This window comes from Coffea arabica, chromosome 5e (genome assembly GCF_036785885.1).
Source record: "Coffea arabica cultivar ET-39 chromosome 5e, Coffea Arabica ET-39 HiFi, whole genome shotgun sequence".
NCBI lineage: Eukaryota > Viridiplantae > Streptophyta > Magnoliopsida > Gentianales > Rubiaceae > Coffea > Coffea arabica.
Window position 1 is genome coordinate 54,958,118 of NC_092318.1, and position 13,302 is coordinate 54,971,419.

General features: G+C 37.6%; 1 protein-coding gene across 2 annotated transcripts in view; it reads left to right on the forward strand.

The window, feature by feature from the left end:
- The window catches only part of LOC113689670 (nuclear-pore anchor), a 28,381-nt gene extending 15,079 nt beyond the window's left edge, over nucleotides 1–13,302 (forward strand). For both annotated transcript variants that reach the window (XM_072049470.1, XM_072049469.1), the window contains exons 23-48: nucleotides 1,723–1,821; nucleotides 1,920–1,961; nucleotides 2,093–2,146; nucleotides 2,364–2,543; nucleotides 2,667–2,714; nucleotides 3,245–3,295; nucleotides 3,722–3,805; nucleotides 3,877–3,951; nucleotides 4,029–4,213; nucleotides 4,501–4,603; nucleotides 5,293–5,409; nucleotides 6,403–6,495; nucleotides 6,728–6,886; nucleotides 6,966–7,019; nucleotides 7,743–7,856; nucleotides 8,088–8,165; nucleotides 8,268–8,417; nucleotides 8,501–8,572; nucleotides 9,232–9,387; nucleotides 9,496–9,549; nucleotides 9,756–9,843; nucleotides 10,033–10,124; nucleotides 10,210–10,338; nucleotides 10,564–10,668; nucleotides 11,287–11,461; nucleotides 11,593–13,302. In XM_072049470.1, coding sequence (XP_071905571.1) covers nucleotides 1,723–1,821; nucleotides 1,920–1,961; nucleotides 2,093–2,146; nucleotides 2,364–2,543; nucleotides 2,667–2,714; nucleotides 3,245–3,295; nucleotides 3,722–3,805; nucleotides 3,877–3,951; nucleotides 4,029–4,213; nucleotides 4,501–4,603; nucleotides 5,293–5,409; nucleotides 6,403–6,495; nucleotides 6,728–6,886; nucleotides 6,966–7,019; nucleotides 7,743–7,856; nucleotides 8,088–8,165; nucleotides 8,268–8,417; nucleotides 8,501–8,572; nucleotides 9,232–9,387; nucleotides 9,496–9,549; nucleotides 9,756–9,843; nucleotides 10,033–10,124; nucleotides 10,210–10,338; nucleotides 10,564–10,668; nucleotides 11,287–11,461; nucleotides 11,593–12,944 — 3,909 coding nt within the window. In that variant the 3' untranslated portion in view covers nucleotides 12,945–13,302. The remainder of the gene's footprint in view (nucleotides 1–1,722; nucleotides 1,822–1,919; nucleotides 1,962–2,092; nucleotides 2,147–2,363; nucleotides 2,544–2,666; nucleotides 2,715–3,244; nucleotides 3,296–3,721; nucleotides 3,806–3,876; nucleotides 3,952–4,028; nucleotides 4,214–4,500; nucleotides 4,604–5,292; nucleotides 5,410–6,402; nucleotides 6,496–6,727; nucleotides 6,887–6,965; nucleotides 7,020–7,742; nucleotides 7,857–8,087; nucleotides 8,166–8,267; nucleotides 8,418–8,500; nucleotides 8,573–9,231; nucleotides 9,388–9,495; nucleotides 9,550–9,755; nucleotides 9,844–10,032; nucleotides 10,125–10,209; nucleotides 10,339–10,563; nucleotides 10,669–11,286; nucleotides 11,462–11,592) is intronic.

Consider the following 13,302-nt stretch of genomic DNA (forward strand, 5'->3'; position numbering starts at 1 on the left):
TCAATTTCAGTACATTTTGAAGCTTAGATTTCAGCTGTTCACGACCTTTCCTTTTCACACAGCAGTTTTTTCTTTAAGATCCAAATGTGGAGCTTAGAGTTGTAATTATTACAGGCTTCTTCCTTCATTGTTCACACAAAATCCGGCTTAACAATAGGTCTTTTGTTGTGGCTAATGTGGTCCAGCATTAACTGGAGGCAGCAAAGAGCCGTGCTGGAACAAATGAATGTATTCTCCTCCAACTTTTTGCAAGTCTGTTAACAAAACAATTTAATTTGCTAAAGGAGTATGCTATCTCCTGTTAAAGTACTTGGGATACTTGTCATGCAAAAGATGCCACCCTCTTGGCTAAAAGTCCTTATTTGTGTCAAGCAGAGCAGTTGGTCTTCAAATCATTGAGAAGATCTTTAAAAGAAAAACATCCATTTTCCTTTGTTTCACAACTGCTTTGTAACCTTAATCTCTGATTGTAAAAGTTTGCCAAATGTTTTCTGATATTCTGGCTTCTTTGTTCCACAATCTCATCTTAAAATTGACTGTCATGCAACCCCTTTATACCTTCTAGGCACATATATGTGACTTTCTTTTTCTGTTTTTTTAACTATTAGTGATGGAAATTTGCTTTCCTCCACTGCCAAATGTTATATCTAATTACATTTTAATGTCTTGCGCTTTGTCTGTGTGCTTTTCTGGCTTTTGAGCTTTCTAGCCTCTTTGGGTCCCTGTTTTGTTAATTATGTTGATTTATTAAATAAAACAAAATCGAGGAGATCTCAGTGTGGTTAATTCACCCATCATTCTTTCCCTATATCTATAGAGTTTTCAAAGTGCAGCCACATAATTCTAAAACAAAAGGGAAATTTCATGTTCTTATTCCCCAAAATTTCAATCAGATGCGTGCACTATCAGATTAGCCACGGTCTTAAATACCATCTGGAATCAATTTTCTATACCACATGAAGTGAGGGACATAGCAATTTTTGACACACAAGGCTTTCTTGTACTAAACCAATTGTATTATCCTTCTGCTGGTGTAATATCAATGAACTCTGCCTGATCAATAATGTCACTTAACTCCCTTATTGCTGCAGCAGATCTGGGACAACCCAGTGTTGACTCCATCAATATTTTCCATTTCAGAAATGAGCACCTACCATCATCTTCTGCTTACGAGGATTGTGATTTTAAAATAGGCTCCTCGGTCACTTGTGGACATAGAGATGGAAAGACTCTTTTCCAGAACTTCCTAGGACAAATTGATGTTGAGAATAAAACCCATTTTTTAATGCCTGAACTAGCTTCTGCAAAATAAATGTTCCCATAACTTGAAGCTCAAAGACTTATTCAGATTTTGTAGATGGTTCTGTCCTTTCTCACCCAAAGAATTCTCTCACGACTTTTTTAATGCAGCTAGCTCTTCCTTGTATGTACTCCTGAGAACACATAATAATATTATTTTCCACGATCACAGAATAACTGAAAGTCGCAACTTCTTGTTGCTGTATTTACAAGCTTTGCTTTGAGAGTCCCGGAGTATTTCGTGCAGAGAATGCCCGACAGCTTAAGTATTCAGATAAAGTTTAAGTTCAGCTTGTATCTGCAGAATCAACTTTTCATGAGATGATATCCAATTAATCTTAAGAATGTGTTTTTTGGGGTTTATCTTTGTCATTACTAATTTTTGTCCTAATCATGACTTGAAACAAGTATATTACCTTATAGGTCTCTCTTGTCAAGCAAGAAAAGGAAATGTTGTTGAATGCTGAGAGGAGAGCTGCTGATGAAATTCGTAGCTTGTCAGAGAGGGCTCATCGTCTGCAGGTATTTATCTTAAAGGCATTTTTATTCTTCTCTACTTTCTGCGAGGGCGAATTATGATTATAGATTGTGCTTTCTGTTACTTGTGTGAATTTCTTCAGGCTAGTTTGAATACTATAGAGAGCACGGAAGAAGTTCGAGAGGTACCCCCCCTTTTTTTAATTATTTTTAAAATTTTTTCTCCAACATGTTGGTTTTCACTGTTGTAGTTGTTTTGTCAAAATAATATGAGCTTTGTTAAGGGGTTTTATTTATTTATTTTTGGTGGAAGCAGGAGGCCAGATGTGCTGAAAGAAAAAAGCAGGAGCTATATATTAATCAAATTGAGGTTTGTTTCCAGTTTCGGACATGCTTCATCCCTAGCCTCTTTTTAATTAATAGGTTGAGCTATTACTGGACTTGTAAACAGATGCAGAAGGGTAGAAAGATTTCTTTTCTTTTCCCGTGTTTTCTCCAATGCTTCCATGATCTGCTACTCTTTTCAATTATGTTGTGTGTTCTGCTTTTTATTTTTTTATTTTTTTATTTTTTATTGATGGATGCAGAGAGAATGGGCTGAGGCGAAAAAAGAGCTTAATGAAGAGCGTGACAGGGTCCGAAATCTTACACTAGAGCGGGAAAGTTCCCTGAACAATGCATTGAAACAAGTTGAAGAAATTGGAAAAGAATTGAGTAAAGCCTTACATGCACTTGCTGCAGCTGAGGCTAGGGCGTCTATTGCCGAGGTCTCTGTTATTTAGAATATTTGGCCAATAATATCTCCTAGTTCATGCTTGTGTTTAGTTGGTGCTTGGTAACATAGTGAATAGGTTATAGACTTTGCTTCTCATATGGTTAATTTAATCCAGGCCCGATGCTCTGAGTTGGAGGAGAAGATGAAGTTGGCCAATTTTGAGGTGATTTTTCCACCTTGCATTTGTTGTGAAATATCTTAATGTAGGCTTTTTAATTGGTTGTAAAAGGGCCACTTGCATCTGTTGTTCTGAAGAATTGTGGCACTTTATCCATGACATTTACTTGGTCTTTCGGCTGATTTTTATGGGTTTACTCTGCTTCGTTGATAATGAAATTACTTGGTTGATAACTGACTTTTATGCTTTTCTAAGATAGTTGCTAAAAAGTTTGTTTCTCTTTTCAGTTTTCCCCTGCTCCATATTCTGAGCCTTTTTACACTTTTTCACTGAATTAAGATATTTGTGATGTTTTTCCCTGCTTCATTTTCTGAGCATTTTTGCACTCTTCCCAACCTTCATATTGCTTTCTCTAGTGCAGCGATCTTGTGATGTTTTAAATCACTTTTCAGATATATCCTCTGTTGTCTGATGAAATTTTGGTCCTGTTTGAATGCCTTTTTTCAAATTCTTAATTTTTCTTATTTTCCATGGTTATTGTGATACTGAATTATACTTTACTGCTTATAATTCAGGCTTCTGAGAAATATGGAAAAGGTGGACCTAACTCTACTGCTAATAATGAGGTAACCTTGTTTTACCTACAGCATTCTGGCTTCTGTGCGTATTTCTTCATTTCGAACAATGTCCGGTTGGCACACATGCTCCCCTTGTGGGGTTGAGGGTTTACAGTTAGGATTTAGTGGGGTTGATGTGTGCTTTATTGGGTAGAAAGAGAACAAGAATAAGTTCCAATGTTTTACCTTTAGGGCATGTCCTAGCAGTGGGGGCAAACTTGAGACCTGGGAAGTTGTAAGGTTCGATTCCTGCTGCTTGGGGCCCCTAGCCCACTGCTTGCTGCAGCTTTCCCAGTTAGTGCAGCCCAAGTTTGGTATAGTAAATATGAAAAGGGAAAAAATAGGAATTTCGATTTTTTCAGTAGGACAATAAATTTGTATGAAGTTTGATCTCTGTTCATTGACCTTTTGCGTTTGTAAATAATTGGATTCAAGATTGTATTGGATTTGCACACTGCTGAACATGAAATTGCAAAATTGAGAGAGGAAGCACGAATCAACAAGGAACACATGCTTCAGGTAATTTCAATGCTTCTGCGGTTACTACTTAAAATGAATGATATGCTAATCTCTTTTGGCTATTGTGGCAGTATAAAAACATTGCTCAGGCTAGTGAAGAAGCTCTTAAACAGCTGGAAGTTGCCCATGAGAACTCAAAAGCAGAGGTTGTCCGAAAGCTTTGTTGTTTTCTAAATTAGTGAATTTTTCTCATTCACAAGTTGGTATTGCATGTTTTCCACAGGCGGAGAATTTCAAGAAGTCGCTCGAGGCAGAACTTTTATCTCTCAGACAAAGGGTTACTGAACTTGAAGAAGAATGCAACTTGAAAAATAAGGAAGTGGAATTTGCAACTGTCAGGAAAGAAGAAGCTCTTGCTGCTGCTTTATCAGAAATTGCATTTCTAAAAGAGGATTGCTCGGTTAAGACGTCAGTGTTTGACTACCAATATCTTTGTTGGTTCAGTTTGACTTGTGCAGAAACTGCTATGCTGTCTAAACTGATCTTTTTCTGAAATTGGCATATCCAAAATTGAAAAATGTGACTCAACCTCCCAATTCCCAATTCAAAAAGCATAATGCATCAAATGATCTGCAACAGCCACCAGATCCCATGTGTTCTGCTTTTGCCCCCCAAGGCTCACTTCAAATGATATGACTTCAAATGATATCTTTGTTTTTGCCGCCTTGAATGGCTAATCATTGTATTATTTGCAGGTCTCAAGTTGCAGTTTTGGAAACACAAATTTCTTCTTTAAAAGATGATTTAGAGAAAGAGCATCAAAAAGCACGTGCTGCTCAAGCTAATTACGAAAGACAGGTTGCCATGATTGTTATAACTGCATTTTACTCTATTGTTTGCTCATTTTTAGATCACCAAAAGTTTTTGGGACTGTATGCCTATGTTCAGTAAGTTGAAGCAGTTTATGTTAAAAGATGCGCTGCCAAAATTCCTGTCCAAACTAGACTTCATAAGAGGATTTGGTTTCAAATGGTAACTGATTGTTTTTATCTTCTGGCATTTGCTCTTAATTCTGTATGTATCAATGAAAAAAGGTGAAAAATTTTCTTTTCACCTTGTATATTATGGTTTTTGCTGTCTAAAGACCAGCTAAGAAGATCTGAGAAAATGACTATACAGTGTTTTCTAAGCATGGACTGGTGAATGGCTTAGTATTCTCATAAACATGTGCTTTCCATCTTTCCTTTGCTTTAACTCCATGAAGAGTTCTTGATCGACATTCACCATGGAAGGTTGAACTTTCACTTGACAACACGGCTATGCAAAACATATGGTATCCAGTATCCACTGAACGTTTTTATTGGTCTGCATTAGAATTTGAAACATTTCGTATTGTGGGGAAATTATTGAAATGGAACTGAAGAGTGGCTTTCCGTTCTGTTATCTTTTGGTGTTCTTCAGATGCATAATATTACTCTCATTTCATTGGTGATGGTGTAATTTATTTTTTATACTTAATATGCATATTTTTTTTGTGATTTTGGTAGGTTATTCTACAGTCTGATACGATTCAGGAGTTGACTAGAACTTCACAAGCTTTAGCTACACTGCAAGAAGAAGCATCCGAGCTTCGCAAATTGTCAGATGCACTGAAAACAGAAAATGTATCTTCCTTTTCTGTGACAAATTGTTGTTCCTTTTCTCTCACTGTTTTCCAGTTAATTTGTACTGTTGTCGATCTTGCATTTTTGGATTTAAATCCATTGCGTTTATTATGATTCTTTTCGATTTGATATAATCATGATCGTTTCAAGTCATTCTGTAAATTTGAAATTTCTACTCTGAGAGCCAATTTTGTGTCACCTGAGGAACCTCTTCTGTGGCCTACATGGTCACAGGTATTGCATCTTTAGTTTTCTTACAACTCCCAGCTCTTATGAAAGTCTGACAGTGTAGGGCAATTCCCCGTGCACTACAATTACTAAGAATAGCATATTGCATAGTTTGTCAGTTTTGAAGTTCCTTTGTTTCCTAATCCTTCACAAACAAACAATTTCATATGAACAGAATTTGGCTGAAATACTCAGTTTATGAACTGTCCACCTAATGCCTTCACGTTTTCAAAATCTTTTCCATTTAATTCAGCAGTTAAATGGTGATCTTGTTCATCTGGATTTAATTAATCTGAGAGTAAGACCGCACCTTTCGCAGTCATATGTATGGTCAGCTTTTTCTTTGATGGAAGTTTCATTACTGCTGCTTTTTTTTTCAGTTTTATGTTGACCAACCTGTAGATGGAAAGATGATAGGGTATCATAGATTGTTTTCGTTCTGGATTTGTAATGGTTCTGCCCAATTCTTGTAACATTTCCTTGTTTTGTACACAATCTCATAAACAGTTAACTGAAGAATGGTTCCTTCCTCTTAGTTTGATAGTCACCATGTGGTAATTATCTTCCTAACTGGCTCTGTCCTGTTAAATTGAAGATCAAACTCAGAACTTATTTGTGTACTTTAATTTCGTTACCTCAGTAATATGTATGTTAGAGTTAATGTAAGTTCTGGGCTATTGTTTTAGAGTGCTTATATCTGAGGTTTGACTACTTGATTCTTGTATCGGTTTGTACTAACTCCTATGATTTTGCTGTGATTCATAGATTGAACTCAAGGCCAAGTGGGAAACTGAGAAGTCAGTGCTTGAAGTTCTGAAGAACGATGCAGATGCAAAGTATAATGAGGTTAATGAACTGGTAAATGATTACTTATTTTTATATAATTTTGTTTTCGTGCTTATATGTCTCTGCGATTTTCCCTTTTTCTTTTTTCCCCTTTCACATGTATCTTACATTTAATATCATTATTTCTATTTTATTGGTTTCTTGAATTCTTTTTGAAGGACTGTCACTGGTTTTTATTTAATTATTTATTTTTTGCCTTCCATTTTGATTTTTTTACTCCCTTCTGAACCCATGCATCTCTCAGAACAAGTTATTACATAGCAAGTTAGAGGCTTTACACATCAAATTGGCCGAGAAGGACCGTCATTCTTCCTGTGTTTCTGGAAGCTCTTCTCATGATTCTCTTGATGATGATAATGGTTTGGGACATATTGTAAATTACCTCCGACGCTCGAAAGAAATTGTATGCATGCCCCATCTTCTTCTTGTGCCTTCCACCGACTCTCATTTATTTAGCATCTAACTAAATTGGACTTCTACAGGCAGAAACAGAAATTTCTTTGCTAAAACAGGAAAAACGGCGACTTCAATCACAGGTAGCTCGACGTACCATTTTGATTTGCCTACACATAATTATTTATTTTCATGTTTCCGTTTTGTCCTATCTTGTATCTTTGGGGGCTTAGGTTATCATGTAGGGCAATCATTTGTTGCCAGTTTGCTTAGTTTTACTAAATAGGACTGTATTAAACTTAACTAAGTCTTGAATGCCTCACTGGTAAAGTAAATTGGGGTGTCGTATATATATATGTATGTATATATGTGTGTGTGTGTGTGTGTGTGTTACTAGCTGTGCTTCTCCTTGATCTATATGCTTTGATTTTTGGGCTTGGTGCTTCCCTATAAGGTTTTGAAGAGCATGACATGTTAACCCTCATTGGCATTTTGTGGCTTCCCTGCAACCTCAGTCATCTCATATGTCTTTATCTGCTCACATTTGGGGTTGGTTTTCCTGATAGGGTTGTGCATGGGAAGTCCTGTTGTTCAATTGAATAGACACTGGTCTTCTGGATTAAGTAATGTTAACCTGCATGGAACCTTAATGGATATCTGTTGTGTGGGCTTGTTGCAAACTGAGTTTTTTAAGCACAAGCATTTTGCATAACTTTGCAATAAGTGGCTGGTTGATATCCATAGGATTTAGTTTCTTCACGCACTATTGATACTTCAAGATTTTGAAATTTTAGCGGCGCTATTGATACTTCAAGATTTTAGTTAAGTTTACTTCTAATGTATTTTTCTTCTTTTTGCTCTTCCAGCTTGAAACTGCTCTGAAGGCAGCAGAGTCAGCTCAAGCGTCACTTAATGCTGAGCGAGCAAATTTAAAGACATCGCTGTTCACTGAGGAAGAGTTCAAATCTCTACAGCTTCAGGTTAAAGTTATACCTTGCGTCTTCTTTCGATCCTTGCAATCGTTGTTTGTCTTCTGTACATGACATTCTGTTGTTGTCTTTTTTTTTTTAATAATTTTTTTTGGTTGAATTTACTTTTTAGATGTTCACTTTTTTCTTGCTATTTTTTTTTTCCTTGTTTTGGCTTTTCCCCAATGTGACATGGACAATGTCATCTGGGTACCTGAAATTCTGCTGTTTAAACCACTGCAGGTTCGAGAAATAAGTTTGCTTCGGGAAAGTAACATTCAACTCAGAGGGGAAAACAGGCATAATTTTGAGGAATGTCAGGTTTGAATGAAGACAGTATACTTCTGTGGAATTGTGAGTTGATGTATTACGTTTGCTTTTAGGTAGCTTCTCTAACAAGAAAAAATTGTTGCTTTGTCCTAGAAACTTCGTGAAGCTCTTCAAAAAATTAGTATTGAAATGGAAATTAAGGAGAGAAGTCTTGAGGAGAGGCAAAATGAGGTTGAAGCTTGTAGGAGAGATATTGAAAAACAGATGATGGAGAAAGAAGATTTTAAACGGAAGGTTGATGAGGTATTGTCTTGAACCAGATTTTACCTTTCAATCCCTAAATCACTTTGGTTTGTCTTCTCATGGTTCTTTTCCCTCATCCTAAGTTATTGGAGAAGTCGAAGAGTTTTGATGTGGAAGATTATGACCGTTTGAGAGAATCAGTTCAGCAGATGCAGGTGGGTTGTATATTATCCTGAATTGGTCATTATGATCTCTGTTCCATTTTTGGTGATGATTGTGGAAATAATTTTATGTTCTCTTTGAAGTTATCTTCAGATTTGATCAAATCCTTGAATGATTTTACATTCGTCATTTGAGCTTTTTGATTAAACATGATTGGTGAGGACCAAGGTTTTTTGTTTTACCAGCACTTGGATTGACAAGTTTTCTGTGTTAAGCGTGGTTGTTAACATAGTAGCCAGTTGGTTTTTTGTCCTTAACCCTTGAAAACTTGTAGACCATTCTTTTGGGTTTTCATTATTGACTTTCTTGATTGATTTTGGAGGAAATTGGAAGAGGATTTTGTGACGGCCATTTGCCAGTCGCAAGTGGAAATCCTTGAATAGAAAATTATTTAAAAGATGGTGTTTTGCTTCTTCTGGCTTACTATAAGTTTTATTTGGTTTCTCCAAGGAATACAATTAAATTTAGAAACAGGATCCACGAATGTAGCTCATAATATTGATTACAGGGAGAGAATATGTTGAAGATGGATTAGAAAGGAAACATGAAAAATGGACAGGCATAATAAGGATATAACATGGCTTCTGATTTCTGAATTTGTTGGTAAACCTTAGATCCTTACCAACATGGCTTCCAATTTCTTCGTCTGTAGGTAAACCTTAGAGAAAAGGAAGCTCAATTAGAAGAAATGAAGGTGGTATTATCTGAGAGGCAAAGTGTGATATCACGTTTGGAGCAGGATGTTTCAAGGAGTAAAATAGAAAGGAATGAAAAGGAGTCCAGGATAAATGAAATATCTCAAGTTGAGGTACTCCTATTTGCATTCAATATGTAAATTTCACCTCAATTTCTTGATTTCTCTTTGCCTCGAGTTTTAGATCACAACTAATAGATTCTTGCATATGTTGTGATTCAGGCTTCTTTGAGATCAGATCTTGAAAAGCAGAGGAGGGTGATAGCTCAATTAAAGGTCAGCAGCGTGTTCATGGATATACCTGGTCTTTGTTTACTTCTTGAAAAAATACCTTGGACGTTGTTCCTTGTAATAATTGAGTGTCTGATGATCTTCCATTCTTTTGATACTGCTTTCACTAAATAAGACCTTGGATGTTGTTTGTTGTAATAATGGGGTGTCTGATTACCTTACATTATTGTGATGCGGCTTTTACTTTGCAGAAGAAATCTGAAACCTTGTCAAAAGAAAAGGAAGACATGAGCAAAGAGAACCTTGTTCTTTCCAAACAATTAGAAGATGCTAAGCAAGGTGTGGGTTCCTTACCATACTTTCCGGAATTAAATGAGCTAGAATGCTTATCTGTTAGAGCATGGGGGCCAAAAAAAAAAAAAAACTTTTGGTTTCTTATGGCAAGATGCATCACTTACTTTCAGTTCTTATGATAGCATTATAGCACTACAAAATTATCTTTCTCAGCTATTTAGTTGTCTTTTATAGTGAAAAGGAGTCTTGGAGATGCTGCAGGTGAGCATGCCATGAAGGAGAAGGAGAAGGAGAAGGAGAAGGAGGAGAAAGACACCAGAATACAGGTTCACACAACGACTCGATATTTTGTTGCTCTTTTGTTTTCCTCTTATAATGATTTAGCTGATATTTTCTTGCAATTTATGAAAGATTCTGGAAAAAACTGTGGAGAGGTTGAGAGAGGAATTGAAGAAGGAAAAGGATGAACATAAAACAGAGAAAGCAAAGCGACTGAAGACGCAGAAGACAATTAGTGACTCATATGAGACTGTTTCTCAGGTGTGCTTGCTCGTTGAACTGGCTTTTTTATTTTTTAGACTTGTGAAGTGGATTGCTTGTTGTATTTGGATTAATAGTCATCAAAATTATAGTTTTATAGCACAGCTCATGCGTGTAAATGAAAATTAAGGATGCATGAAAATAAATTTAATTTGTCTTTTAAAAGGTTTACAGAAGAAATATTTGCAGGCTTGAATTTATTAATTTTTTCCTGTAATAATCCAGCATCGGGTGAAGTTGTTAGATGAACTGGAGAAGCATAAACAGGCTCTGAGAATGCTTGTAGATGAAGTTGAAAAGCTAAAGCAGTCTAGGGGAAATCAATCAGAGGTAACAATTCAAGGTTTTTTGCTGTATTGCACATTTTTGTTTCATCATATCCCATTTCCCCTGCTTCGTGACATACACACCTTCTGTACTTGTACATTTCATGTTTTAGTGACAGAGATTACCAGTCGCTTGAAATTGATGTCTAGGAATCATGCGAACTTGTAAAAGTATTGGAAAAATGCCAATACAACGTTTTGAAGGCTTTCTGTTTTGGCAAATCCCCTCTTTCCTGCCATAATATGTTACCAGTACAATATATGCTAATTGAAACTTAAGATCATCTGGAATACATCTTCAAATAAAGCTGTGGATCTTCTTCTTGAATTTCTCAAGTCATGCAGAGTTCTCCAGCGTTTTTTTTCCTTTGCTATACTTGTTGAAGTGAACCTTAGTGAAACTGTGGACAAGTTTGTGGATGGTATGATATTGTGGCACTGTCTGTGGTCCAAATCTTTGTCTATGGAATTATTTGTGCAAACTGTAATATATACTGCTTATTGTCTCACATTTGTTTATTACCCCTGCTTGCGAAATTATGTCAGTCATAAGATATCTGTAAATCCATGTATATCGGATGATGGCTTCCTACGGGATTCATGTATATATGCTTGTTCTTAGGGAACCACCGAAATTAATTTCCTATCTGGTAGTCTCTTGGAGGACCTTGCTACTGCATATCATCTGGCTGTAGAAAGTTTTCATCGGTCTGCTCAACCAGTATCTGTTGAACCTGGGGCCTCTGCTGTGGTTTCATCAGCGGCTTCGGATACCACTTCTGCAGGGCCTACCATAGGTATGTATCCTCAAGCACTTCATGTTTCCTTTACCATTATCATCAAGGTGGCTTTTAATCTTTATTAGTGTTCCACTTTCTTGGAAATTTGTTCTTATAAATGATGTTTTTGTCATCTGATATTCAAATAGTTGCTGCAATGGCTCCAGCAATCTCGTCTCCCGCCCCCTCTACCGCAAATGTTCCTTCTGCCAAAACAGTGCATGAAAAAGAGAAGAAATCTGTTTTAGTGAAGCCAAGTCTGGAGACACGCAAGACAGGAAGGAAGCTGGTCCGACCTCGTATTATAAAACCTGAAGAATCCCAGCCTGATATATTGATGTCAGAACTTGAAGGGTCTGATAAGCCTTCATCATCTAATGATTTGGAAAATCAGGGAAATCTTGATATACCGACATCAGCACCTGGTCGTAAGCGCCCATCTGCATTATCAACTCCAGAGTTATGTGAAGAATTGCTTGTGACGGACGAAACAGGCGCAGATGTTGCTGAACCAACACTGAAGAGGTCCAGAAATTCAGAGACCCCACAAGAAGGTGGTGAAGGACTGCCACCAGAGGGCAGCGATTCCCAAGCTGCTGGGAAATTGGAGGATTCTTCTGAAGTTTTGCCTGCTAGTGAAGAATCTATGGAAGATATTCCAGATCTTCCACATGTCTCCAAGGGTATCTCTGTTAATGTTGACAAGGACGAGGGTGAGACTGCTGCTAAGCAGGCTGAAGAGCCAACTGCAGAGATGAAGATGCAGGAAGAATTTCAGAATGACAAAGGTGATGTTGCTGATGCGTGCTCAAACAAGCTGAATGGTGCATTATTATCTGATGTTCCATTAAAACAGCAGGCTGATCAGGAGATTCAGCATCCAGCAGCAGAATCCGAAAGTGAGCGGGAGGAAGGAGAACTGGTTACAGACGTTGCTGATCTAGAGGGTAGTCTTAATATGTCCACTACACTGGGAAGCTCGGAACCTGAATTTCTGTCTGAGCATGGAACAGCTTCTGAAATTCCACCTGGAGTTGATGATGATCCTGTGGATCAGGCAACAGTGGAAGCGGGGGATGCAGAAGTTTCCCAAGCTCTGGATGATGTAAAAAATGATGAGGGTATCATAACTGAAGACATTGGTGAGACTTCTCACAAGTTGAATAATGATATTGAGCAGGCTGCAGCTGAGACAGACGAGGTCTCTGAAGCTGCTACAACTAATCCTGAGAAAAGACCACCTAGCACTGGCGTAGAAATTGGTGTTTCTAAACAAGGTGGAGCAAGTGCCATAAATGATACAGAAGAAGGGAAACAGGCGTCACCTATTTATAGGAGTTCAACAACGATTAATTTGTCCGAGAGGGCGAAGGAAAGGGCTTCTATTAGACAAGGTGGTATGCTTTCTTCCTTGACAAGTAGAGGTCGTGGAAGGGCACCTCGAGGTCGGGGTGGACGTAGTGCCCGCGGCCGTGGCCAAACATCTGGTAAGCAGGGTTAGGTATGGCAGGTTAATGGGCTGGGGGCTGCTGTTGCTCTTCTAGGTCTTTTTTTGCTTGGTCGTCCTATTTCTTGGCGATGCCAGTTACTATCAAGATGCATATCTGGATCGTTCATGGATGGATATGTCATGACTTTTGATCAATCTTGGCCTCTTTTGCTCTCCCAAGCTCAACTATTTAAGTTTTGGTTTGCCGGAGGAGAGTTCTCGTTCGGAGAAGAACTAAACTTTATATTATTTCACTAACTTTTATAGTTGTCAGCCACTGTTATTAAATTCTCTCGCCTGGAAACTCTTGCAAAAATTGCTTCGAACATGTTCTTATTAAAAGTGCTCGAGGAGAAAAATGTTTCGCATA